This window comes from Mauremys reevesii, linkage group 8 (assembly GCF_016161935.1).
Source record: "Mauremys reevesii isolate NIE-2019 linkage group 8, ASM1616193v1, whole genome shotgun sequence".
Taxonomy (NCBI): Eukaryota; Metazoa; Chordata; order Testudines; family Geoemydidae; genus Mauremys; species Mauremys reevesii.
In genome coordinates, this window is record NC_052630.1 from 88758646 (window position 1) to 88785487 (window position 26842).

General features: G+C 42.1%; 1 protein-coding gene across 13 annotated transcripts in view; it reads right to left on the reverse strand.

Annotated features, from left to right (window-relative positions):
• The window catches only part of LRRC7 (leucine rich repeat containing 7), a 345675-nt gene that overhangs the window by 98216 nt on the left and 220617 nt on the right, over positions 1-26842 (reverse strand). For 12 of the 13 annotated variants that reach the window (XR_005583710.1, XM_039484896.1, XM_039484891.1 and 9 more), the window contains 4 exons: positions 15270-15414; positions 12743-12815; positions 5405-5534; positions 4313-4428 (listed from right to left, as the gene is read on the reverse strand). Coding sequence is in view for 12 of the 13 variants with exons in the window: in XM_039484896.1 (XP_039340830.1) it covers positions 4313-4428; positions 5405-5534; positions 12743-12815; positions 15270-15414 (464 nt within the window). In the remaining variant the exon portion in view is untranslated. Of the gene's footprint in view, positions 1-4312; positions 4429-5404; positions 5535-11208; positions 11357-12742; positions 12816-15269; positions 15415-26842 lie in introns of those variants that run through there. The other variant, XM_039484903.1, reaches the window with a different exon arrangement.

Consider the following 26842-nt stretch of genomic DNA (forward strand, 5'->3'; position numbering starts at 1 on the left):
CACATGGTACCAAAGCAATCAGTTTCTACTATGGGCCTAAATCTCTTCCTGGTGTGCATCAGGCCTGAGTAAATAAGCTTCTGTGGCTGTCTGTGATGTGGAAGTGAGTTGGAATCACAGGCTCCTGTGTGATTACTCCACACCCTCTAGTTCCTGCCAGTAAGAGGTGGAGGGTGTCTAATGGGTGTCTGTAGTCACAGATTCTGTGGCCATTTCCCAAGTTGTTAGGAGGCTGGAGTTCACAGGTTTGTACTATGTGGGATTATCACATCTTTTACTTCTCTACCACTCTGAGTAGAGGAATCATACCAGTTTCAATGCATTCAAGGCCTTCTGCTGCCCTTATTTCCCTGTTTGAGCTACAGGATTTGGATTTATGTACAAGCTTTTAATCACCAATAATTAAAATTGCAATCTCTTGGAAAAACTAACTTCTTTAAAGAGTTTAACACAAGTGATAACTGATTTTTTAAAACAGCATATTAGTGCCACTCAGATTGTCTGAATTCACATTAATTTAATTAAACAGAACAAAATATAAATGTGAAAATCACAGCAGACATTGATAGATGAAAAAATTGAAATATTTAAAATAAAAAACAGGAAGTCATGAAACAATACTTTGATAACATGCTAAATCCCCAGCTGATTATTCAATAAAACCACTATTTACGGTAACTTGGAAGATCCCTGACAAGTATGGAACGATGTGTTCCCTTTTCTAATGTTCAATTTTCATATAAAAAGTGTTTTCCTGTATGACAAAAGATGAGGAAAAGTAGAATTTCCCCTGAAGTTCTTTGGAAAGAAAAAAACCTTTCTAAATATATTCCTAGGTCCCAAACTATCAGTAAGAAATGATTCCATATCCTGTCATAAATTACGTATCAGCGACTAAGTTGAGATAAAGACTTTGAAGCTATTTCTTTTTATCATTATTATTAGGTTACATTCTAGTTATAAACTGAGATGTACTTTAAGAGCCAACTAACATCAAATTTGCCTATGTCTAGAGAAGAGTTGGGAAGCTATCTTAGCTTCAGTTCAGTACTACCCATAGTTTCTGACAATATGAGCCAGATCACTTCAACCATGAGTCTGTGCTGGTCTATAGATTTAACCTGGATCAATTTTTAAAAGCTCAAGCTGCGTTAAGTGTAAAGTTATTTTAAAATCTGTAACACTTTAGGAGCTAGTTAATGGATGTCTTGTCCAGGGAAAGAAGTAATGTCTCTTTTGATTTTAGTCAATTTATTGGATTCCCTCATTTATTCACAGATCAGCTGTGGATAGCTGCTGTGCCACCTTCTCTACTCTTGCCTACGAAGGTGTCTCCTCTGTGAGTTGAAGAGACTGCCTTTAGGATTAAAAGAGTAGTTTAGCCTTTATTTCCTTACACTTTGTGGCTGGTTCTAAGCTGATACCTGATCCGTAACATACAATATCCCATTAATTAATATCCTCAGTAATTAACACAAATTAGCATGGCAATATTAAAAAAAACTAGGACACATTCTGATAACGCATTTGTCTTTCAAAATATGGAAAATGTCACTGGGCATCCTCTAATAATGTAAACAGTGTTAAGTGGAATACGGCATGAAATGAGGGCAAAAATATTTTCTAGTGGGAGAAGAAAATATTCATTTTGGCATTTTATTCTAAGTTTGTGGACAGAAACAGCCTGAATTTTTCTTTCTTGATGGGTCATTTCTCTTATGTTCACCCATTGAATATTTACCGGTTTCAGAGTAGCAGCCGTGTTAGTCTGTATCCGCAAAAAGAACAGGAGTACTTGTCTTTAAGGTGCCACAAGTACTCCTGTTCTTTTTCCATTGAATATTGTGTGTTCAATTCTGGATTCTGATTTTGCCATGTTCCAAATAAACAAACACAAACAACAAACCCTATACTTATATTTCTCCAAACCTTGTTTATACCTCTTCCCCAAAGAGGCTAACCTCATAGTATGTGAAACATTTTATACTGAACATTAGCTGGAGGATTCTATTGAAAGACAAGTTAAGTCCCCTAGAGCTCTTAATACACCCAGGACTATTTTCTAAATTCATAAACCTCTGTACTTATTTTTGGTGACATTAAAAATAAGAACCCAAATAATGACCAATGTATCTAAAAAAGAGTGAAAATTAAAACTACTGAGTGTTATGTCCAATCTGACAAAGGAAGTATCACAAAGAAGGCTTCAGCAGTCAGGCCCACAGAACAGGGATGATTGCTGTTTGTGACCCAACATCTGGGAAGATGATGATTTTCCACAAGAAGAATATAAAACTAAGCATGTGTTACTGTTTGTATGATAATGGAAGGATGCCAACAGTACTTTTACATATGATTAATATTTTACATAATTTCATGATTAGTGATGGGGAAAACCTGTAAGTCTAAGTTTTGGCTAAACACCAGAACATTAGAATACTTATTTGAAATTTATCCTAACACTTTGGTCTGGAAATCTTGTGAGATCAGGATTTTTCAGGAATTCCTAATTTCACCCAAGCTGGAAGTACCATGATAAAAAAGTGTTGTTCACAGTGTTTCAGTAATTCCACATTCAGTCACCACTGAAATCAGTGACCACTAAGATGTGAAAATTTAAACAAAAACAAAAAAGCAATACATGTACACCACAGTTTTTCAGATCTCAGAAAAGATCTAAGTTTGCTCTTGCTCCTAATTCCTCTTAACTAGTTCTTTCATCCCATTATGAGCCTGATTCTGCTCTCATACAAGGTTTACACTGGTGTAACTACCTTGACTTCAGTGAAGTTACTCCAGTTTTTTGCTGCTGTCAGAGCAAAAAATCAGGTCCTATGACATCTAACTGACTTTCAGAAAAATGTTCCAATAAGTGGATAATTGTTATCAAGTGTATTATAGGATATTTCTGTGTTAAGGATTTATAATGTGTTGGTGAACTAATTTCTGTTAATAGCCCCCAGTAATAGAGGTGCAAAGTCCTTCTCAGTATTGTCTCCATCTACCATTTGCCACATTACCGAACAAACCTGTGTCTCTTTTTATTTTGCTGAAAAGGGTCCTATCCAAGTTATTCTTGAAGTACATGTATGCATGAATTTTTGGATAAAACCGTCTTTCCCAGTGTCTATATGTGGTGTTAAATCATTCTCATCTTATTCATGCAAATAGCCATATTTTCTTCAATGAGACTAGGTATGTGAAAAAAGGGTTTGGCATTAGGTTAATAGATTATAAAGTCAGAAGAGACTGTTATCATCTAGTCTGATCTTGTGTATAACACCAGCCATAGGACTTCCCTGAAATAATTCTGTTTGAACTACAGCACATTTTTTTTAAAATCCAGTCTTGATTTTAAAATATCCAGTGATGGAAACTCCACCACAAACCCTAGCAAATTGTTCCAATGGTTAATTATGCTCATCATTAAAAATGTGCACATTATTTTTAGTATGAATTTGTCTAGCTCATCTTCCAGCTACTGGATCTTGTTATACCTTTGTCTTTTAAATTGAAGAGCCCATCATCAAAGTTTTGTTCCCTATGTAGATACTTGATTAGTCTGTAAAGTCACCCCTTAACCTTCTCTTGGTTAAGCTAAACCAATTGAGTTCCTGGAGTCTGTCACTAGAAGGCATGTTTTCCTATCTTTTAATCATTCCTGTGGCTCTTCTCTGAATCCTCAGTGATTTATCAACATCCTTCTTGAATTGTGGACACGAGAACTGGACACAGTATTGTATTAGCAGTCTCACCAGAGCCAAATACGAAGATAATATAATACTTCCAAGGAAAGTCTTTTTCAGAGTTACTGCTTCCCAGGATATAGGTTGGGAGACTAACTATACTCTGCATTCTTTGTTCCTAGATGTATACATTTACAAGTGGCCATATTAAAATGCCTATTTTTTGAGTTTTGCCATTGACTTCAATGGAGCCAGGATTTCCCCCTTGATGTTTACATTCTTTTGTGCTTGCACCTAAAGACCCTACCATATACCTGTACGTGACCATCTTTTAATCAAGATCATAATATATACCATCATAAGGCTTACCTAAACTTTTTCATGAAGCAAAACATTCATGAACATAAACATTTTCACATGGTAATAATAGGAGACATGAGTGGTATCAGGATTTTACTTTTGTGAATCCATTGGCCCCAATGAAGTTTTGATATGGAGTTCAATGGGACCAAAACTAGGTGCTTAATGATGAAAGACTACCACCTCAATAGCTATTAACTTTGAATGTTTAAAATCATTCAGCAAAACACTTCTAGGGTGAGATGATTAAATTATGCAACGTATACCTGTTATCACTCAGATTTAACACTCTCAGCTTCTGCATCTGACCAATCTCATCAGGAAGAAATTCTAGCTTGTTAGAGCGCAGGGACATAACTGTTACATTCTTACAGCTTCCGATCTATGGGCATAAAAGACAAGAAGTTAGGATTCTCACTTTGTCAAAGTTTCTCACCACTAATTCTCCTTATCTGAGAAGGTGGCCTAATTATGTCTTTAAAAATAATGAATGAGATAATGACTACCTATTGTGTACTTCTGAGATAATACTTTGAGCCAAACTGACTTCAGGTACTTTACTTGATAAATGGCTTTTCAAGTTATAATTTAACCTATTTGCTATCAATAGCTTCCTGCTATATTAAGATGTATGTATACACATCACATTTCTTCACATAGTTTGATTAAAATGCTTTCTATCATCATAATGTGTTCATTAATGAAATACTCTTTTCCAATTCTAGTCTCCCTATTTTACATTGATATTGACATTAATGGTCAAGGGCATAAGCCCTCGGTTTACAATGTAAAATGACAAACAAAATGTGAAAGAGACAAGGTGGGTGAGAGAACATCTTTTATTGGACCAACTTCTGTTGTTGAGAGACAAGGTTTTGAGTTTACACAGAACTCTTTTTCAGTTAACATGGAGGTGACCTGAAGCAGAACTCTGTGTAAGCCCAAAAGCTTGTGTCTCTCACCCCCAGAAATTGTTTCAATAAAAGATGTTAACTCACCCACCTTGTCTCTCTAATATCCTGGAACCAACCCAGCTACACCAACACTGCATAAAAGCATTAGTAACCCATGAGAAAAACGAACAGGGTCAAATACTGCTTGCCTTGCACACAGGGTCAAATCCTGCTTGCCTTGCTCATGTGAGTGATATCACCTGTTTCATGGGAACAAGTGATTAAGGCAAGCAGGACTTGGCCTTCCATCTGGATCATTTATGACCCTATCCTGCAGAGTGAGAAAAAACTTCCATTCACCTGCCATAACTTCAGTGGATGTTTTGTCTGAGTAAAGATTGCAAGGTTAGGCCCTTCATGTAAAACATACTAATTAATAATTTAAAAACAGAATCAGTTTCTCACTTCTCTAGGCAATTCAGACAGGAAATTCTCATCCACAGCTAATGTCCGCAGGCTATGAAGGTAACCAATGGTAGAAGGTAGGGACTCCAGTTCATTACAGCTGCAGTCAAATTCTTCTAATAGAGATAAACTGAAATTTTAAACACGTTGTTAGACTTTTTGAAAAAGTAAGAACACAAATGAACAGTTTCAAATCTCTGCAAGTATATAGTGTCAGATTACTACATTTGCAAATCATATATTGAAAAAGTAACATTTATTATTCAGATTCTCACAGAACAAAAGGTTGAAGATATAAATAAATATAAATACACCTAAGGGTATGTCTACACTACCCGCCGGAACGGTGGGCAGTAATTGATCCAGTGGGGATTGATTTATCGCATCTAGTCTAGATGCGATAAATCGATCCCTGAGCCCTCTCCAGTTGACTCCTGTACTCCAGCGCTGCGGGAGGTGCAAGCAGAGTTGACAGGGTAGCGGCAGCAGTCAACTCACCGCAGTGAAGACACCACGGTAAGTCAATCTAAGTACGTCGACTTCAGCTACATTATTCACGTAGTTGAAGTTGCATAACTTAGATCGATCCCCTCTACCCCCGCCCAGTGTAGACCAGGGCTAAGTATAGTTGAGTATTGGTAATACTATTAATATTGAGGTAATCCTATCTATTTATCTAAGGCAAAGCCAGCAAGGTATTGTTTAAGGGATACCATTCTGTCCCATACATTATTATTGTTATTTATTATTTGTAGTGTAGAAATGCCTAGACTAGAGACATCTGTCAAGGATCAGTGACCCAGTGTGTTAGGCACTGGACATATGCACAAAAAAAGACGATAGGTGGGAAAAAAAAACTGTTTGGTGAGAAGAAAGTATCTTTATACACTACTGAAAAAAGTATATTTTTCAGCTGATGTCACTGACACAAACTCTGATACAAAAAGCTGGTTAGTGGAGAGAGCCAAACATTGATCCAAATTCAACAAAGCCTGCTATAATTAGCCATTAAAGCAGAAGATGTATTCTTTGTAAGTTATCTTTCAAATTTTGACAGATTATCTTCTGAGATTGTTTCAAAACGCAATATGGGATAGCCAATTGTATAGCAAATATTAATACAAAAGCAAACAGAAATAAGTCATTTTAAGAGTATTTGGCTACTGAACTTAAAGTACTTCAAGGTTTTCATGCCTAGTCTTTAATATAAAACTGCCTGATTAGTGGAACTGTGTAATGTGCTGAGCACCTGATGTACTAAATACTAACATGCTCCCTTTATGAAGAAATAAATTATCTCAATATCTGCCCTGGATCCTTGTTGTGCTGCACCTCTAAAAGCTCACAGCAATGTAAAAGACTGTAGTGGAGATCAGAATGCCCACTTGCATGCTTCAGAGGTGCCTCACCCATGTCAATCTAGCTATGATTGTAGTGTAAGAGATTTAAGGTTTAAAATATAAATAAGAGAAAAGTGAGGCCTAAGAATTTGACCTTTACTTGAGTGAACAGTGCTCACACTCATGGGTACAATTGCAATACTAAAGGCAATGACAGTTATAAGTGAGCAATGGTTGCAGATCTGGACCTTTCAATATTTCTTTAAAATTATTTTTACCCAACTAAATTATTTAAAAAACTCTTCCAGCCTTGTAATGCCTGCAGCAGCTAATCTACACCCAAGGCCCAACTGGTTCTCAGGTCTGAAGCACATAACCCTTCCATGAGCCATACGGTGATTAATTAAGTGAATTGTGAGGAGAACAGCTGAAAGCTTTGCCAGCTATTTTATTACAAGTTTTGTATCTATCAACCTGTCTTTCAAACCAGACAAAGAGCAATATTTTGCAAAGGTAATACTCAAACATGTTGGCCTAGTTCATTCAAGATCTTTCCTGGCAGGAATAGGCATAGGACAGAGGACTCCTGTAAAGGAAAGTATAGTGGAAAGTATGCCATCCTGGAAGCTGCCCACAATCAGCTAGGGTTTGCCAGGTGATATGCTGATTTAGCACAACTCCCCTGTCCCTACTTAGATCTAGAATTGGGAACATTACAAACACTATCCTGAAAACAGTAAATGTCAAGAGCCACACAAGGGGTGCCACTGAAACCTTAATAGGCAATGTAATTTTAGTTAAAAGATACCATCTGACATATACATTCTCAAACTCTTTCCCGCTTGGTAACAATCAGGACAGAAATGAAGTTTGTGATAACAGAGGGAATACAGTCAAAGTGAGACTGGACTTAATCTAGCTATCCAACAGCTATACAACTTCGGTGCAACTCAGAAGTCTAATTTTCATTGTTCAGAGTTTGTGGACGGAAGGTAACCTGGCCGCAACAGCTTATCATATGAATTTAGTTAGGGTTCTAATAACCTCATCACTCACTGAGGGTCCACTCATTCTCCCTGGGTGTGCAGAGTATGAAAGCAATGGACCTTTATGGGTCTTCTGTGCAGGGGCGGCTCCAGGCACCAGCGCAGCAAGCATGTGCCTGGGGTGGCAAGCCGCGGGGGCGGCCTGTCAGTCACTGTGAGGGCGGCAGTCAGGCTGCCTTTGGCAGAATGACTGTGGGAGCTCCGCCGGTCCTACGGCTTCGGCAGCAATTTGGCGGCGGGTACGCCAGAGGCGCGGAACTGGCAGATCACCCGCCAGAAACGCCACCAAATCCGCGTGACCAGCGGACCCCTGCAGGCATGCCGCCGAAGACGGACTGACTGCCGTGCTTGGGGTGGCAAAAAACATGGAGCCTCCCCTGCTTCTGTGTCCTCTGGAAACCATGGGGCTATGCCCAACACATGCTCTACCTGTACTAGAGAGAACAGTAACCCTTAGCTTAAGAAGTCCTCGTTCTCATGTCATTTTCACCACATATTTGATCAACCATCCTAAAGTTGGGGAAGGATGGAATTGATAACAAAATGGATACTAGATGCTTGGTGGAAGAAGCCTGTAACTTAAAGAAGCCCTCTCTCACCATGATTTAGTTATTACTTCTCTGCATTGTTTCCCCCTCTTTCACTTTGTGCAGTTTTTCCTACTCTACTTTGATTGTGTAGATCCACCAGAAGGATAGCTACAGATGAGATAAATGAAGGGAAATTAATGCTTTTCAGTATTTTTGAGAGATGCATTTTTCCTCAAGTATTTTCTTAACTGCACCTATCATTAAAAAAAAAATGTATATTGTTTAAAGCAGTGGTTCCCAAAGCCGGTCCACCGCTTGTTCAAGGAAAGCCCCTGGCGGGCCGAGCCAGTTTGTTTACCCACTGCATCCGCAGGTTTGGCCGATCACATCTCCCACTGGCTGCGGTTCACCACTCCAGGCTAATGGGGGCTGTGGGAAGGGCAGCCAGCACATCCCTCGGCCTGCGCCACTTCCCGCAGCCCCCATTGGCCTGGAGCGGCGAACTGCAGCCATTGGGAGTCGCGATTGGCCAAACCTGTGGACGCGGCAGGTAAACAAACTGGCCTGGCCCACCAGGGGCTTTCCCTGAACAAGCGGCAGACCAGCTTTGAGAACCACTGGTTTAAAGCACCAAAGAATACTAGGAGAGTGGTGATGGTATGGTACTGAATATCACCAGGATATTTTAAAAAGTTACCTCACATTGACGTGTAATTTGCATTAAGGAAGGTAGGTATCAGGCCTGAACCTACATTTTTTGCACACCAAAAACGCTCCCTGAAATCAGTGGGACTTTTGGGTGTGCCAGAAGTGCAGTTTGGGTCTCCTCATATAATAAAACAACAAATTTGTTGATAAGTAATCACCAATTTGTTTGATTTTGTGATAAAAACAACAGTGAACAATGTAGCTGTTTCACATATGTATGTTTGTTATAGCAGTTGCCAGGATTTATATGACATGCATTCTGGAAGCCACTCAAACGATATTCATTACATGAGTTACATCAGAATACTTCCTTACAATAGTTTGCATTCTACAGTGCAGTACATGTGCTACAAAATACAAAAGTTTTCCTTTGCTCAAGTATTTCCACCATATTGTATATGTGTACTGAGACCTGATAAAAACGGTGTTTCCTGACATTGGAAAGGATGTAACCAATTGCTTCTTTAGCGCAGTACCACTTAGATCCATGCTCGAAAGTCCCAACCCTAGGTCACTACTGCAGATATATTTTGCCATCCTGGGTGGAGAAAGGGAACCAGACTCAGTAAACAAGATAAGGCAGCTCTCACTGACAGAGCCAACCAGGAAGAAGTAGTGAAACAAGACTGGAGACTCAACCTAGCCTCATCTCCCTGTGTCCCTCTAACTCTCCATAAAGGGCCAGCCACTCTGTAACACCATTCTTCCCATCTCTGACAAGTTAATTAGTTTTCTGCTCTCATTATGTCATTTTCGTTGTAAGTTCAATCCTTGAGGGGGCCATTTAGGGATTTGGGGATTGGTCCTGCTTTGACTAGATGATCTCCTGAGGTCCCTTCCAACCCTAATAATCTATGATTCTATGTGTGCAAATGATATCTCCAGGTCATGAATGAGCACATATCTAGAGATGAGCATTTTTTCTCTCTATGGGCTCAATCCAGCAAAGCACTTAAGCAATGGGAAACCATTGGGACTATTCAGAGTTCTTAAATACATGTTTAAATGCTTGTTGGATTGGGGCTACACTGTTCAGCATCTCACAGAGTTGAACCCTAAATATCTCTGAGTCTAGGCTGATAGTGACTAACCACCATCACTACCACCTTTTTGGCTCCAACTGCTTTGTTGGCAGTTCTATTAAGGCAAGTATCAAATAGTTGACAGACTGCTCTCTATGTCATTATAACATCCGGCTCCGAGAGAGTCAGTTCTCTCCTCCTCATTGTTGATTTTTATATTACAATAACATGTTCCAGTGGGTACCATGGCTACCACTTTTTGAGAAAGACCCAGCAGGAAACTGTCTAAAGTAATGAATGAGTCAGAGAAGGGAAGCACAATTTGAAGTTATAGGTACAGTGCTCATTCTATGGAAGAAAATTACTTCACCTCTAGTGGTGCCAGGCCCCTAAATTTAACAAGCACAATCATTCAAAAATGATGTAGCAGTATTAGCTGTCTATCCTAGTGTTCTGCAAATCCACCTCTTAGAGCTGCAGTCTCTCTCTTTTGAGATCTAATTAAGGCTTCTTGAGAAACAATATTTAACAGAAAGTTGGCATAAGACCAGAGGATTCCTTTCAATGCTGAACAATTCAATCACCGAGATAATATCTTAATGACAGGATTCTTTTTTTAAAAAATGCACACTACAAAAAGCCACCAAAGTGCCAACTAGTGCACAAACCATCTGGATAGTGTCCAATATAATTTCTATCATCTTCAAATCTACCTGGCTTTCAATATTTACTGCTATATAAACTTTGTCTCATAGGATTCATGAAACCTTCTATTGCTCCACCAATGCACATCACATAAATCCAATGACCCTTCATCAGGTAAGCTATTTCAAGCTAAAATTCAGCTTTCATTGCTTACTGCTGTAATGTTGCAGAATTCAGAATTTTTCTGAATGTCATACAAACAGTTAATTAAGTTATTATTGAAAGATCCTGCAAAAAAAAAAACTTGTTAAAGCTCTAGTTATACAGAGTAGAGACTAAAGCAGTTGTACAGGCCTTAATATATTTGGTATTGAGTCAGAATACTCTTAAATCTGTGTATTTTTGGAGAAGTATATTGAGCTATTCAAGAGAGCTTTACAATGACGTCTTCAGGACAGAACAGACCTAGGAACACTGTCTGGAGTAAAAGCAGGGTTTGTTGAAGAGGGCTTTACTAGAGTGAGGAGTGTGTGAATGCTCTGCCCACCATACTAAGCTGCAGAGTGAGTTTCCTGTGGCTCACAAGTGGGATCCACTTGCAACATTTTGCTATTTGTTCAGAGGTTCTCTAACTTCACTCTGGTGTGCAGTAGTTCTGTATCTAAAGAATAAGAAAAAAAAACCTATGTTCTATCAACAAAGAACATATTTGGATTTAGAACTTGTAAATAAATGCTTTATTTATGGGCACTTTTATATAAATTAAAATGCTATAATATAAAAATATTCAAATATGACATTTCATATGATGGATATTCAATCACTATACTTACCATAAATACCTACCTAAAAAGAAAGATAAAAATAAAATAAAATCTCTAACAAAGCAAGCATCTGAATGAACTCCATAATTTAGGTATCTATTTGTTTACACTACTGCTTATTAAACTGAGGTTAATCTGGAAAATGCTTTAAAAACAGATAATTTCAAAAGGAACATGATTTAGCAAAATGCTGACTGTTTTATGTGAATTTTTTTAAACTGTATAGATAGAGCACATTGTCAATCTCTTACACAAGACAAACTATTCATATCCTGATAAAACTGTATTGCTTGAACAAACTTGTTCTTTAAAAATCCTACTGCATGTAGATGCAATATTAAATTCTAGTAGACAATATAGTATATTCTAAAAATCCCTACAAGCATTCATTTGATCCACATTGCAGCAGTAAAAACGGTAGAGGGGGAAAATGCTTTAAAGACAAAAGTGTCAGCTCTCTATCAGTTTTCTATCAAAAAAGAATACATATAATTGCAGTCTAGTTGAAAAATAGGCAAATCTTTTCACCGTTTTAGAGAGAGGTTTCCATCGGTCTTGAATTTTGTAATGAATTTGAGCTTTAACTCCACAATAAACCCAAGACTAAATAAAAAAAGCACTATGAACTCCAGTACAACTGACAGACTATATTGCAAGAACCAAATAACTTCTCATACAACTACAGAGTTAAGGAGTTATAGAAGAACACTGTTATGAGATAATTTACACAGTACTATCCACATTGTGTAATATGTACCTATGAAACTGTGATTCCTTTTGTTTTATGCAATATGTTCTATTCCTTTAAAAATTCTAAGCAATGTTCATGTGTGTAAAGTTTGGCAGCCATTTTGTTCTCAGAATTCAGTGGAGACCATCACTGAAGAGAGACACTTCTTGAGAGAAGACTTTACTTTTTTTCTTTCCAGTTCTGTTCCTCTATTGATCGGAACTACAAATAATTTAGACTGAAAATATATCTTTGCTCTTTGTATATGGAAAACATAACAGATAGTGGTATGTGATTTTCTGCTTATATACACTAGTGTAACTCCTTGACTTCAAACATAAGATGAGAATTAGACCCATATTCTTAAAATTAGTTCTCATTTCAGTAGATTATTTTACTTTTGTCTCTTTCAAAACAATATGCATATGGCAAAGCAAGGCAGGTTGCTCCTAATGTTAGAGATGCTGTAGTATATGAAATTTCTTCTACTTACTTTCCAATTGCATTGGGCAGTACTGTAAGCTGATTGTCATCTACTTTTAGTGTTGTAAGCCTTTTCAACAATCCTACAAAACAGAGAAAGTTATTTTAAATGACAGATATGTGGGTAGAGAGAATTTAGTACAATATGTACTTAGAACAGACTAAGTCGGTATTGCAGCATACGTATTATACCTCCAATCCTGAATGCACATGTTTAACTTCAAGTATGAATGGAGTTATTTATGTGCTTCAAGTTAAGCACACGCACAAATATATGCAGGACTAGGGTCTACATTCACAGATGGGGAATGTGAAACTCCTGTATTCTGATGGCAACAATAGCAGGAGTTAAGAGAAAAAAGTAATAGGCTGACAAAAAAACCAACAAAACAAGATTTTTTGGCTAAATTGGTTCCCTGAGCACCTGTGTGGCGCTAAGAAGGCTGCTGCGCAGCTGTGCAGCTTATAGGGAACTTAGGTTGTGACCTAATTAAACCCATCCATGGCCTCCTATCTTTCTTCCAGCACGGATGGCCAATGCAGGAGCGTGTCCTGTAGCATATTCATGAATGCAAGAAGGAGGGTGTCTCTTCCCTGCTGGTGCAGATGTGGGAGGCCCAGCCCCCCCTTATTTAACTTTCCTTCAAATCCTTCAAAGGGATACTTTACTTCAAATCCTTGTCCAATCTATTTTATGTGATAACCATATTCCTTCCATAACAAGTACCTGCACTGGACATCTGCCACAGCAAGTCGCCAGAAAAATGCTTGGCTGCCTCCCCGCCACCCTACCTGGATTCCCAGATATCCACAGATTCCTTCCATATTTGCATCCTGTGTCTGCTCCCAGGCTGCCAAAAAGCATACAGGGTGCATCAGCTGTTCCCATCCTGGTACCAAGTGCCTCTCTGTGGCTGCATGTAAATATCCCACCACTCATCCAGTCAGCAGAAAGGACAATACAGTGACATTGTTCTGGCCTAGCCCCAACTGCTTCCTGCCCTTCCTGTCTATCCCCATAAACTTTCCCTCTTTTCCCAATCTGCTGTGAGGGAGCCCTTAAAGAGGCAATACTCCTTTTCTTTCAGTTAGCTGGAAGACCAACTTGCATAATGGTTGCTACAGGCATAGTGGTAGGGTGATTAACAAATTGTTTTAATTGATCTTTTTCAAATCAAATTTCTATATGCTAAATTCTGTTTTAACTATTACCAGCGTAGAACTGGAGAAATGTTATGACTTCCATGCCTACTTTGGATTTAGCAAACAGATCAGGATTTGTCCCTAAAAATTTATTTTAATTCCGGTGTCAAAGGTTTTGAAATTATATACTTGTAATCTTATATTCAAAGCAAATAACTCAGAGCTAACAAAAGTGTCTCAGATGATTAAGTGTGGATTTAGGCACCAAATCAGAAAGCATTTGCCTGTTTGAAAGCATAGTCCCAATGAAGTCAAGTTAGGTATGTGCTTAAGTACTTTGTTGAATCAGGGCAAGATATGAAAAGAAATTATGAAAATCTAATACAATCAAAATGACTTTGTTCTATATACATTTAATTTTTAATGAAGATAAAATATTTCCATATATTTAACTGAAAATGGCCTTGATTCAGCTAAACTCTTAAGCATGGGCTGAAAGTTAAGCATATGCTTAAGTGCTTTGCTGAACGGGGCCCAATATTTGCATTTGGCACTTAAAATTAAATTGTATTTGACATGTTTAAACTTTGCAATACCAAATAAAGATGCTGACCGTGCATAGCAAATGAACATACAGTACTTAGATGAAAAGGACTCAGCTTGAATGTCATCTGTCTACATACCACATCTAGTAATATGGCCTTTACTATTATCAGATTATTCTAAGTATATGGCATATTCTGATAAAAATAATACAAATCTTTTAGACTGAACAGTTTAGAACTTCTTTTAAATAGTGGAAAATAAAGTAAGATCGCAAAATAACAAAAAAGTAATTCTTTACAGGAATATGCATATTTGTTTTGTAAGTATCTGTAATTGCAGAAGTAATAATAATTCCATTAGAAATTATATGTAAACCAAATAGTCAAAAACAGAAAATAAAATATTTTGACCCAATGTCTTCTCCCACTTATATTGGCGCATCCCCATTGACGTCAATTTTGGTTGCACCATTGTAACAGAGCAGGATTTGTCCCTTAGATTTTAAAGCAATTAGTATATATGAATGGACTGTCATAAACACTATCAAATTTACATCAGATTGACTTGACCAATAACACCTTTCTTTACTGTAAAGTAGAGATGATCCAGAACTAGAACACCAGATCTCAGTTCCTCCAAACATGGGGAAAGTTTGTATCTAGATGCAGATCCTGATCCTATCTTTGCAATTTGAACCAGAGCACCAAATATAAACAACTCTTGAACTTGGGGGTAGTTTATATTCAGGTCTGGATTCTAGCTTGGTAACTCAGGCACATCTCTGCTGCACAGATATAAATAACACCAACAAATTTAAAAGCTTATCAATCAGCATTTACTCTTCTCACCTAGAGAGTCTGGCAGTTGTTGTAACATATTGGATGACAATAGGAGATCTTCAAGTGCTTCACATCCTGATACATCCAAGTCAATAGTTTCTATCCTGTTTTTTGACATATCCAGGTACACCAACTGCTTTAACTTCCCTATAGACTTAACGACATGGTATAAACAGGGTTAGCTGAGCAGATATGCATTCCATAGGAATCTCTAATGCTTAACAGAAACATGCAGTAGTAGCCCAGGCTTATCTTTTGCTATCTGAATGTTTACTTTTACCCAGATTGCTGTTGCTTCGATAAAATTAATCTGATTTGAGAGCTTTCCTGTTCAGATAACCACAAAATGAAGGACTGACATCTGAGAAAGTTGAAAACAATTGATGTTATTTCTAAAAATTATGTTATTATATAAAGCCTAATAAAATGGTGGTCATCAGCATTACAAATCCTCTAAAATTTGCTATAATTCCAGGCAACTGGAAAATCAACTATTGCTTGTTTTTGTTGTTTAGATGTACCAACCCAGTCAACTCTGCAAAATAAATTGTTTTTTCAAAATAAAAAAAAATCACTGAAGTGTCATTGGTTCTTTAACTAGGAACCAATCCTAGGAACTCTTACTCACACAATCAGTCTATACTTAGGTGATGTCTACACTTAAAATGCTGCAGCTGCACCACTATAGGGCTTCAGTGTATACACGTACTACAGCAACAGCTACAATCACTGTAGTAAATCCACCTCCCCAAGAGGTGGAAGCTAGGTCAATGGACGAATTCTTCCATCGACCTAGCACTGTCTACAATGGGGGTTAGACAGACATAGTTACATCTCCCAGGGATGTGGATTTTTGACACCTCAGACAGACATAGCTATGCCAATGTAAGTTTTCATTGTAGAACAGCCCCAATTGTCCTTGGCCTCAGTGTGACACTAGGTATGTGAATGAGTCTTTCTAGGGGTCAAGCCGATATGGTCTAAATTTTATACAATTATGGATGCTGACTTAAAATCTGGCTGGATCTTAAAAGGCAATAATTAACTGCCCAAATACAATGTTTGAGCTGCAGCAATACCATCAATGATCAATTTGGTTACCCTAAGGAATTCTGTAGCCTTCTGGGATCTCTCTCAAAATCTGTTTAACATTAAAGTGTAAGTAGCCTAAACTGAAGTTAGGTAGTTAATACTTTCAAAAAAGCTGTAGTCCTAGTAAAAATGGCAACTATAATTTTAAAGATGTATCCATGACAAATCACATCTGACAAATCAAATGTAACATTTAGAAAGGAAATGATTTTTGGTCCGCTAGAGTAGCATTGGCACGTTATTCATGACATAAAAGTTCACCTGGAAAAATTAACATAAGCAGTGCTTGTGATTTTTCTGAAGTTTATATCTATTAAACTTGCATGTAGAATAAACATATTGATAAAATAGGCAGAGGTGGACCTACAGTAGTGACAAGATAATTGCCAGTTATTGTGAGATAATGCAGCACAGTAATATTACCATGAGCTACATGCAATTATTTTTCTTTCAAGTGCTGTTACAATCTACAACAGTGGTTTTCAATTTTTTTTCTAGTGACCCAGTTGAAGAAATTGTTGATGCCAGCAAACCAATGGAGCTGGGGATGGGGGGTTGGGGTGTGGGAGGGGGTTAAGGCTCTGGGCTGGGGGTGCAGGCTCTGGTGTGGGGCTGAGGATGAGGGGTTTGGGATGCAGGAGGGGGCTCTGAGTTTGGGGGGGGCTCAGGGCTGGGGTAGAGGGTTGGGGTGAGGGAGGGGGTCAGGGCTCTGGGCTGGGGATGCAGGCTCTGGGGCAGGGACATGGCTACAGGAAGGGGCTCTGGGTTTGGAGGGGGCTCAGGGCTGGGGGAAGGGATTGCGGGCTTACCTCGGGCGCCTCCTAGTCAGTGACGCAGCGGGGGTGCTAAGGCAGGCTTGCTGCCTGTCCTGGCACTGCAGACTGCCCTGTGCCCCGGAAGCAGCCAGCAGCAGGTCCAGATCCTAGGTGGAGGCATGCGAGCAGCTCCATGTGGCTCTTGCCTGCAGGCACTGCCCCCGCCCCCCGCTCCCACTAGCCAGGGCAGGGGCAGCACGCAAAGCCCCATGGCTCCTCGCCTAGGAACCGGACCTGCTGCTGGCTGCTTCCGGGGCACAGCACGGTGTCAGAACAGGTAGGGACTAGCCTGCCTTAGCTGGGCAGCACCGTTGATGGGACTTTTAATGGCCCAGTCGGCGGTGCTGACAGAGCCACCGCAACCCACTGCCTTACATTCCACAATTTGAAAACCACTGATCTACAGTAATTACTTTGTTCTTACTGCAAAATTAAATGAGGGACATCAATACTCATGTTTAAATACATAAACAAAAATAGCCCCTGCCTTGATTCCCTCATGTACATCCATGAAGGACATGGGAGCTGCCTATAGTATTTTATGAATGATATATGTTCCACCTGTTTATTTTGTTTCTGTGTTCTTTGCTTTATGATTACAAGTAGTTAATTCAAGCACAGATTACTTCCAGGTATGCAGGAAAGGGGATAATAGTTTCAGATTTATTAGTATTTAAAAGAGAACTTACATTTGGTCATTATTAAAATACAGATATGAAACATGGATATGCAGACAATTGAAAAAAATAAATTACAATCCTTTGAATTATGGTATTAGAAGAATTCTGAAAATATCATGGATAGATAATTAACCAACAAAAAAGTATTGGAGATAATAGGTAATCAGAAAATGCTTGCCAGATGAATGAAAACTGTATGAAAAGAAATATTTGAGTTTAGGGCACCTTTTAAGAGATTCAGTGTGAGGCATGTTTATGGGCTCTGGAAGAGACAATTGATATACAAAGAACAAGGCAGAAAAAACAGTTACCTACCATTCTTAACTGTTGTTCTTTGAAATGTGTTGCTCATATCCATTCCATTCTAGGTGTGTGCATACCCATACATGCAGTCGTCAGAGATTTTAGCCTTAGCGGTATCTGTAGGGCCAGCTGTGACGCCCCGTTGAGTGCTGCGCTCATACAGCGGTATATCAGGCGCTGCCAGCCCTATGCCCTGTCAGTTCCTTCTTGCCAGCAACTCTGACAGAGGATCAGGAGGGCAGGTAATGGAATGAACATGAGCAACACATCTCAAAAAACAACAGTTATGAAAGGTAGGAAACCATTTTTATTTTGAGTGCTTGTTCATGTTGATTCCATTCTAGTTGACTCACAAGCAGTATCAATGGAGATGGGCTCAGAGTTCATGGTCTTGCAGCTTGCAGCACTGCTCTGCCAAAGTCAGCGTCATCTCGAGCTTGCTGGATAAGTGTATAATGAGATGCAAACATGTGGACAGATGACCAGGTAGCGGCCCTACAGATCTCTTGGATTGGCACCTGTGCCAGGAAGGCCGCTGACAACGCTTGTGCCTTAAGTGTGCCATCACAGGCACCTTCACCAGCTCATAGCAGTAGCGGATGCAGGCCATGATCCAGGATGAAATCCTCTGAGCAGACACCGCAATGAACAACTGCGTTGACTTATGGAATGACTTTGTTCTATCTATATAGAAGGCCAATGCCCTCCTAACATCCAGGGTGTGTAGCCTGTGCGCCTCATCTGACGCATGAGCCTTTGAAAAGAAGACGGGTAAGTATGTCCTAGACAGTATGAAACTGGGAAATGACCTTGGGTAGAAACACTGGATGTGGTCGCAGCTGGACCTTATCCTTGTAGAAGACCTTATAGGGCAGCTCCGAAGTAAGCGCCCTGATCTCGGACACCCTGTGGGCTGACGTTATCTCGATCAGTAATGAAACTTTCCAGGAGAGAAGCAGGAGAGAGCAGGAAGCCCCATAAGCCTCAACAGCACAAGATTCAGTTCGCAGGGAAGGATGGGATCCCAGGCTTGCAGGTATAGATGCTCCTAGCCTTTCAAAAACAATGAGGTCATGTCATAAGTGAAGATCGACCTGCCTTGGACTGGAGGATGAAAAGCCAAGTCAGCGGCCAGGTGGACCTTGATCAATGACAGGGACAAACCATGGAGTTTGAGGTGCGGCAGATAATCCAGGATCTCCTGCAGCGGGGCCTGCTCAGCCTGAATATGCTATTCCGAGGCTCAGCACATTAACCTTTTCCATTTGGCCAGGTAAGTAGCTCTGGTGGAGGGTTTTCTGCTACCCAGCAAGGCCTGCTGAACATGGGCCAAGCATACCCGTTCGTCCATGCTTAGCCATGCAGGAGCCAAACCATCAAGTGCAGTGCTGCCAGGTTCGGGTGCAAAAGGCTGCCATGGTTCTGGGACAGCAGATCTGGCCAGTGGGGCAGCTACCGAAAGGCTCAGCACCGTGCCAAACCAGTGCTGGCGAGGCCACACGGGGGCTATTAGGATAATTCTCACTCTGTCTTGCTTGATCTTCACAGCACTGGGAGGAAGGCATATATTAGCACCCCCAACCATGGAATGAAAAAGGCGTCTGATAGGGAGCACCTGTCCATCCCCTGGATCCAACAGAACACACGGCACTTTCTGTTCTGCCTGGACACGAATAGGTCTACTTGGGGGTCCCCCACCTCTGGAAGATTATGCTGCCCACCTCAGATAGAGCAACCACTCGTGGTGAGATGAGACAGTCCTGCTGAGGTGATCTTCTTAGACATTCCTGGTTTCAGGCAGGTGTGCAGGTATCAGATGGATGGCATGCCACACACAAAAAACCCAAAGGAAGAGAGTTTCTTGACAAAGGGCTAAAGACTTGGCACTGCCTTGCCTGTTAATGTAATACATTGCGGTGGTATTGTCTGTCAGGATCTGCACCACCTTGCCCTTCACAAGGGGCAAGAAATCCTGGCAGGCCAGGCGAACCGCTCTGAGTTCCCTGATGTTGATGTGGATTGTCCCACAATCAGCGTCTCTGGGTGCTTCTCTCTCCCAGGTGCACTCCCCAGCCAAGGTCCAAAGCATCAGACACCAGGGTCAGCGACAGGGTCGCAAAGAGGACTCCCTCCAATACTGACCTGGGGTCCAACCACCAATCCAGGAACGACCTGATGGGGTCCAGCACCCTGATTACTTAGTTTAGGTTGTGCCTGTTGAGGACATAGACTGACACCAGCCACGCTTGCAGAGGCCGGACATGGAGCCGAGCATTGGTGACCATGTATGTACACGTGGCCATGTGGCCCAACTACCACAGGCAGGTGTGAGCCATGGTGAGCGGGTGGTTCTTTACATAGGAGATCAGATCCAACATGGCCTCAAAACACACTTCTGGAAGGAAGGCTCTCGGTCGTATGGAGTCAAGAACCGCCCCAATTAATTCTATTAGCTGGACCAGTATTAAAGGTGGATTTTTTCTCATTTATTAACAGTCCCATGTCGCAGCAGGTGCAACGCACCAGATCGAGGCTTCTCTGCACTTGTACTTTGATGAGCCAGACGTCTCAGCTAAGCAGCCATTGGCGCCATACATTTTGTGAACACCCTTGGGGCTAATGAGAGGCCAAAGGGCAGCACTGTGAATTGAAAATGGCATCCGCCCACTATGAACTGGAGGAAACATCTATGACCTTGGAATATGGAATTAAGCATCCTTCAAGTCAAGGGCAGCATACCGGATCCAGGGAGACCATGTGAAACTTCAAACTTTCTGAGAGACTTGTTGAGGCGACGCAGGTCCAGAATGGGTCTGATGCCCCCTTTTGCCTTCAGGATTAGGAAGTAGCGGGAATAAAACCTTTTCCCCTTCATGTCCTGAGGGACCTCCTCCACCGCCCCAAGGTGCAGGATGTTCTCAACCTCTTGGACAAGGAGTTGCTCATGAGAAGGGACCCTGAAGAAGGATGAGGAAGGAGGGGCGGTCAAAAATTGCAGGGTATAGCCCTGAGATACTATGTCCATCACCCAGCGATCCAAAGTGACCCACGACCAGGCCGAACGGTGGGGATGAAAATAGTCAAGGAAAGAACAAGATGGATCCAGGGAATTGACTGGGGTATCGCTCTTGAACGTACCTTCCAAATGAGCACTTCTGGCCCCTGGGATGCTTTGCAGGGCCAGGCTGCATGGGTGAAGGAAGGGCGTCTACAACAGAAGCTCATATTTCTATCCCTTCCCCTTGCAGGCCACTGACGAAGCTGCCAACGCCTTGGTGGTGGGGGTGGCTGGAACTGTTTCCATGCAGACTGCAGCGTATGCATGCCCAGCAAGCAAAGGATGGCCCAAGTCCTTTAACCCATGCAACCTCACATCAGTCTGCTCCGAAAAGAGACTGTTCCCATCAAATAGGAGGTCCTGCATAGAGGTCTGCATATCTTGGGACAGGCCGGTGGCATGAAGCCAGGAGCTGCATTTCATGACCACCGCCGATGCGACCACCCTAGCTGCCGAGTTCCACGTGATCTGGAGAGAGCACCTAGCCACAGTGGTGCCCTCCTCCACCAGGATGCTGAATTCCTGGGCCAGACCCTGAGGGAGGGACTCCTTGAACTTACGAAAGGAGTACCATATGTTAAAATTGTACCCGCCCAAGAGGGCCTGATTGTTTGCCACCCAGAATTGCAGGCTGGCTGTTAAATAAATTTTTCTCCCCAAAAGGTCCAGTATTTTGGGGAGTTGAATTAGTGTGCCCCTGCTTCTTTTCTGCCCTTTTGGAGGTGGGAGGGACGGACAACAGGGTTTGCCAGAGGGCCTTGGCAATTTTCAAGACCCCGTCATGCATTGGTAGTGAAACATGTGCCAGGGTAGAGGCTGAGAGGACACTGAACAAGGTGTCTGCCTGCTCGGCCATCTCCTCCATCTCTAGGCCCAAGTTCTTGGTCACCCATTGGAGCAGGGCCTAGTGTTCTTTAAAATTGGAGGGCAGGCTAGCCCTTGAGGGTCCCATGACTGCCTCGTCCGGGGATGATGACAATGACTGTACTGCCAGGGAAAGCATCATCCCTCATGGGGGAGCGTAGTTTTGGAGTGGGCGCTGTCTCCTCTACCCCGATCTCTGAGTGAGTCTCACCCACCGAATCCAGTGCTGTCAGTACCCCCAGCTGTTGCTCCGAGGTGGCAGTAGATGAGCGGTGCAAAGGGGACATCGTCATCACCGGCGTGCCCAGGCACTCTAATATGGCCACTGCACTCGCCATGCTGCCAAGGCAGCGCCAGAGATGCTGGCGCAGCCTCAGGTGCCCAAACACCGATGGGGTCTTGGCGAGGGGCTGAACTGCCTTTCTGTGCCGGTGGAATCCCCTTCTGGTAACCACAGCAGGACCGTCGACACCTCTGACTGCCTGCTAAGCGTCAATGCCAGAGACCAGTGTTTGGAGTGAGAGGATCAGTGCCAGTATTGAAGGGACCAGTGCCGGGGCGGACTGGAATCACAACGGGGAGTGCTCCCTTGGGGCAGAGGACCGAGATCTGCACCAAGGCGACGACTGGTGGGAGGGCGAACACTGCCTGTAGTACAGAGACTTGCACCTCCTCCTAGGCGATCTGTGTCAAGATGGCGGGGACTGCAATTACAATGCTGGTGACGGAGGGCGAGCCCCAGAGGATCTGGGCTGTGACATCGGAGATCTGCAGTACAGAGATGGAGAGCACTGCCTTGTCTTGGAGGATTGGTGAGGCTCCACTGCCCCCTCAGGGGTCTTAGCAGCTGGCTTGCCCACATAGGGAGCCTTTGCTGCTTCCTGTGGCACACGCTGGCGGAGGCCTCTGCTTTCTCAGCACCGGTGAAGCTTGGGAAGGCATCGATGCCGCCAGAAGTTTGGGTCTCTACCACTCCCAAGAGTCGGTGGTGGATCCTTTAAGGGGCTACGGGCCCTGACTGTGGAGGCACGTCCATGTGGCTCCGGAGTGGCAGGGAGGCCCGAACTGGGTCCTTTGCCTGATGCCCCATGGCCTTTCTTGCCTGGTGCTGGGAAGCCGTGCTTCTTCGTTTTCTTTCTGGGCACTGGCGACAGGGGGCCAACACACTAGGCAAGTCTTGGTGGGACAGCTCAGACAAAAGGCAGCCTCCATGAGGAGAGCCCGCAAACGAATATCCCGCTCTTTCCAAGTCCTTGGTCAGAAATTTTTACAAATATGACACTTCTCCTTCACATGTGATTTCCCCCAAGCACTTGAGGCAGCTGCTGTGGGGGTCACTTACAGGCATAGGCCTTTACAGTCCACACAGGGCTTAAACCCTGGAGACCGGGGCATGCCCCACCTGGGGCAAAGTCTTCACTGGGACTTTAACTTCTAACTCCTAACCACACTTAACAACTACTTAACATTTATGAAGCCCTAAGGCTCGAAGTCAGAAGAGACGAAACCGCTAGCCCTTGCTATGCAAGGAAAGGAGTTCCGGCTACCCACCATGGGCAGTAAGAAGGAACTGAGAGGGCATAGGGCCGGCGGTGCCTAATATACTGATGCATGAACGCAGCACTCAAAGGGGCGCCACAGCCGGCCCTACGGATACCGCTAAGGGAAAAATCTCTGAGGACCCCGCATGTGGGCACATGCACACCTAGAATGGAATCAACATGAGCAAGCACTCGAAGAAAAAGAAGCTCTTGGATAGACAATGTGGTATCCTGGGTGGATCAAAAGGATTATTCATCCATAAAGAGATTAGCAGAGGATTGTACAGAAAGTCTACTATGGTTGCAAACCTCCAATAATGGAGATGCCACATAAGAAGAAAGGAGAATGTAGGTGTCACTCCTTTTTTAAGTTTTACTTCAGACCATGCTGAACTACAGGAGTGGGAATCCAGGTGGGAAAAAGTGAAACGAAGAACTCTGGGGTACATAAAGGGGCAGTCCCTGAAGAACAGGCAAAGAATGAGGCAGAAACTGCTGGGGAGCAGTCTGAATCCCACTCCTCAGAGGTATGGGTGTCTGTAATTAGCTATGCCTACGTAAGCCTAAAAGTAAGACGTATGTGTCTAAATCTTTTATTGTGTCTAAATCTTTTATTGTGTTAAAAAACCACCCACAGGGTACTGTAGTCCTGGCCCCAGTCTAAGAGTGGGAAAACTGCAGGATTCCTCCCAGGCATGGGTAAAAGGCTGATTGCTGAGGGAGGAGCACTTGGAAAGGTCAAGGAAAAGTTGCAGAGAGCTCTGCACTATGACTGCATCTTATTGGATAGTTGTTCATTAATAGAGATTTACATTTTACTCTGAAACACCCAGTACTGGCCACTGTCAGAAATAGGAAAAGGGCTGTGTAGGCCATTGATATGGCAATTCTCACATTGCTAAGTATGTGAAATGCACTATATGGTAAAAATGGAAGAATAGCTCAGCAAGTTTGGACATAATTTATCTCGAGATAAACCAGTAGGTTTCTACTGAATGTTTCTGAAAATGTATACAGGGTGTATTACATTTGATCTCATAGCTGCCAACTTGGTTTTGACTTAGAACCTAGTCTAAGCAGTAAGGTTAATTAGCTTCCTAGTAGAGTCCTGTTAGTACAAATGACCTCCCTGTACATTAAGCAGTTGTGGCTGTTGTCTTGCTTGTTGGAAAAAGTGTGCGCCCCTTTAAGGACTAGAGAGCTACAGACCAGGTTAGTATGGGGACGCTGACCCAACCCCCTCAGGTGACCAGAAGAGAGGGGAGACTATATAAGTTCATACCAGTGCAGGAAAAGCCATCTTTTACCTGGAGTAGCACCCACCCTCCCTCCTGTGAAAGTGGTGAAATACTGGGTTTTGTCAGGATCCACTGTGGGCACTGCGCTAGTCACTCCTTTCTCAGAGAGCTGGGAAGGAATTTTTCTCTCACCGCCTGACTGGCCAAGATGAAGCAGGGTTGGGGTTTTTTTCACCTTCCCCACGCAGGTTCAGGGGGACTTAGTTGGGGCAAACATGAAAGGGGAGTTAGGCTATGATGTTGCAACTCATTATATAAACATGGGGCAGTGCATGTACTCTGTAATGAAGGAATACAGTGGTCAAATAAAATGGATTGGTAAAGGATTTAAAGAGATATTCTTTAAAGGAGCAGAAAGGGTGGACTCATGGACCTAAAGCCCCCCTCCTCGATAGTCCCCCATTAACCCTCATACAAGGTGGGGGGAATGGTGAGGTCCCAGCAGCAAGTTGGCTGGGTAAGGGGGAGGGCTGACAGAAGCCACCTGGGGATATACTGAAATTATTATAGAATTAGCTGCACTGTACACTTTTATCTGCCAGATACTCACAGACATTTAAGAATAAAGTTGTGACCTAAATAAACTACATCCAGTGTTTCCTGTACAAGCAGGGAATTCTTATTGCCAAGTAACTCAGCTTTGCAACTGGCCAGCTGTTCCTAGGATTGTTGGGCTTAGTAAAGAAGTGGGGGCAGAGGGTAGCTTCCCATCAATGGAACACCATCATCACTCCTCATTGTCTCTCACCAGTGTGAGAGAAATGGATTGGCTTGAGGTACAGAGGAGGAAACATTCTCAAAGTCCCTGTTCCCATTCCTGTTTTCAGTCCATTTTAGAGCGGTCAGCTGAGATTCTCTTTTCTGCACATACCATTCAATATCCCTGGATGAAACAATTGGGAATGAAACTCCACTCCCCTCACTGGATCATCTGCATTCATCGGGCCCCAGCTGGAGTGGAGAGGTTGATTTTACAGACTTAACTCTTGGAGAGGTGGCCACATAAAGACCATCTGATTGAACCTGAAAGACGCTCTCTGAGAAGAGACTGAGGTATCTGCAGGCACTGAGTAGATTAGTGCTGTGAGGATGTTTTTGACTCTGAGCACAAACAGATAGGGCCAGAATTTGGCTTAATGGGTACATTGTTTGAATTAGAAGTGTGCATGCAGGATTTGGTTCTCTAGATGTTACACTATATAGTGTCTTTGTGCCACAACAACAAAGCATAGAGTGAATCATGAGGAGATTCAGGCCTCAGATTGTACATGTAAGCCATGGATGTGTCTTCTCCTACATCAGGATGTATGAAAGACGCTGAGCATACTCAGTTTTTTTTTTCCCATGAGACCATTCACAAGTGTCTGCCCATTAAATAGGTCAATTGGGCTAGGTGGAATAAGAGGGTTTTTTTTCTTCAGAAGGTAGCATTGAAAGCCTACTGAGGTATCCCAGTAGTAACTGAAGAGAGGGGATTTTCACCCTGACAAACAGCCTCTGGAGTAGAGCAATCCACAATGCTCGCCAAGCTTCCATAGCCCATCTGTCATAGAAGTTATTTTCAGCTTAACCAAGCCCAGATGCATCAACATCCATTTTCCTTCCATCTGACAGGAAAACACAATAACTACTCTAGCATTCAAAAACACATATAGTTTAAGAAAATGACAATTTACAAATGTATGACCAAAAACCAAATAAAGTGGAATTTTTCACATATTAAAACAAGATTCAACAGAATTATTCAATGCTACTATAGAGCAATATTTTCTCATTTCAGTATTATTGTGAAATAATGCAACATTTAAAATGTTTTGTTTTATTTCATAGCACATTCTATGATGGAGATCTCCATCTATTATTAAATGAAAATAATCCCTCTATGCGCGCACGCATACACACACACACACACACACTTATTCATTATATCT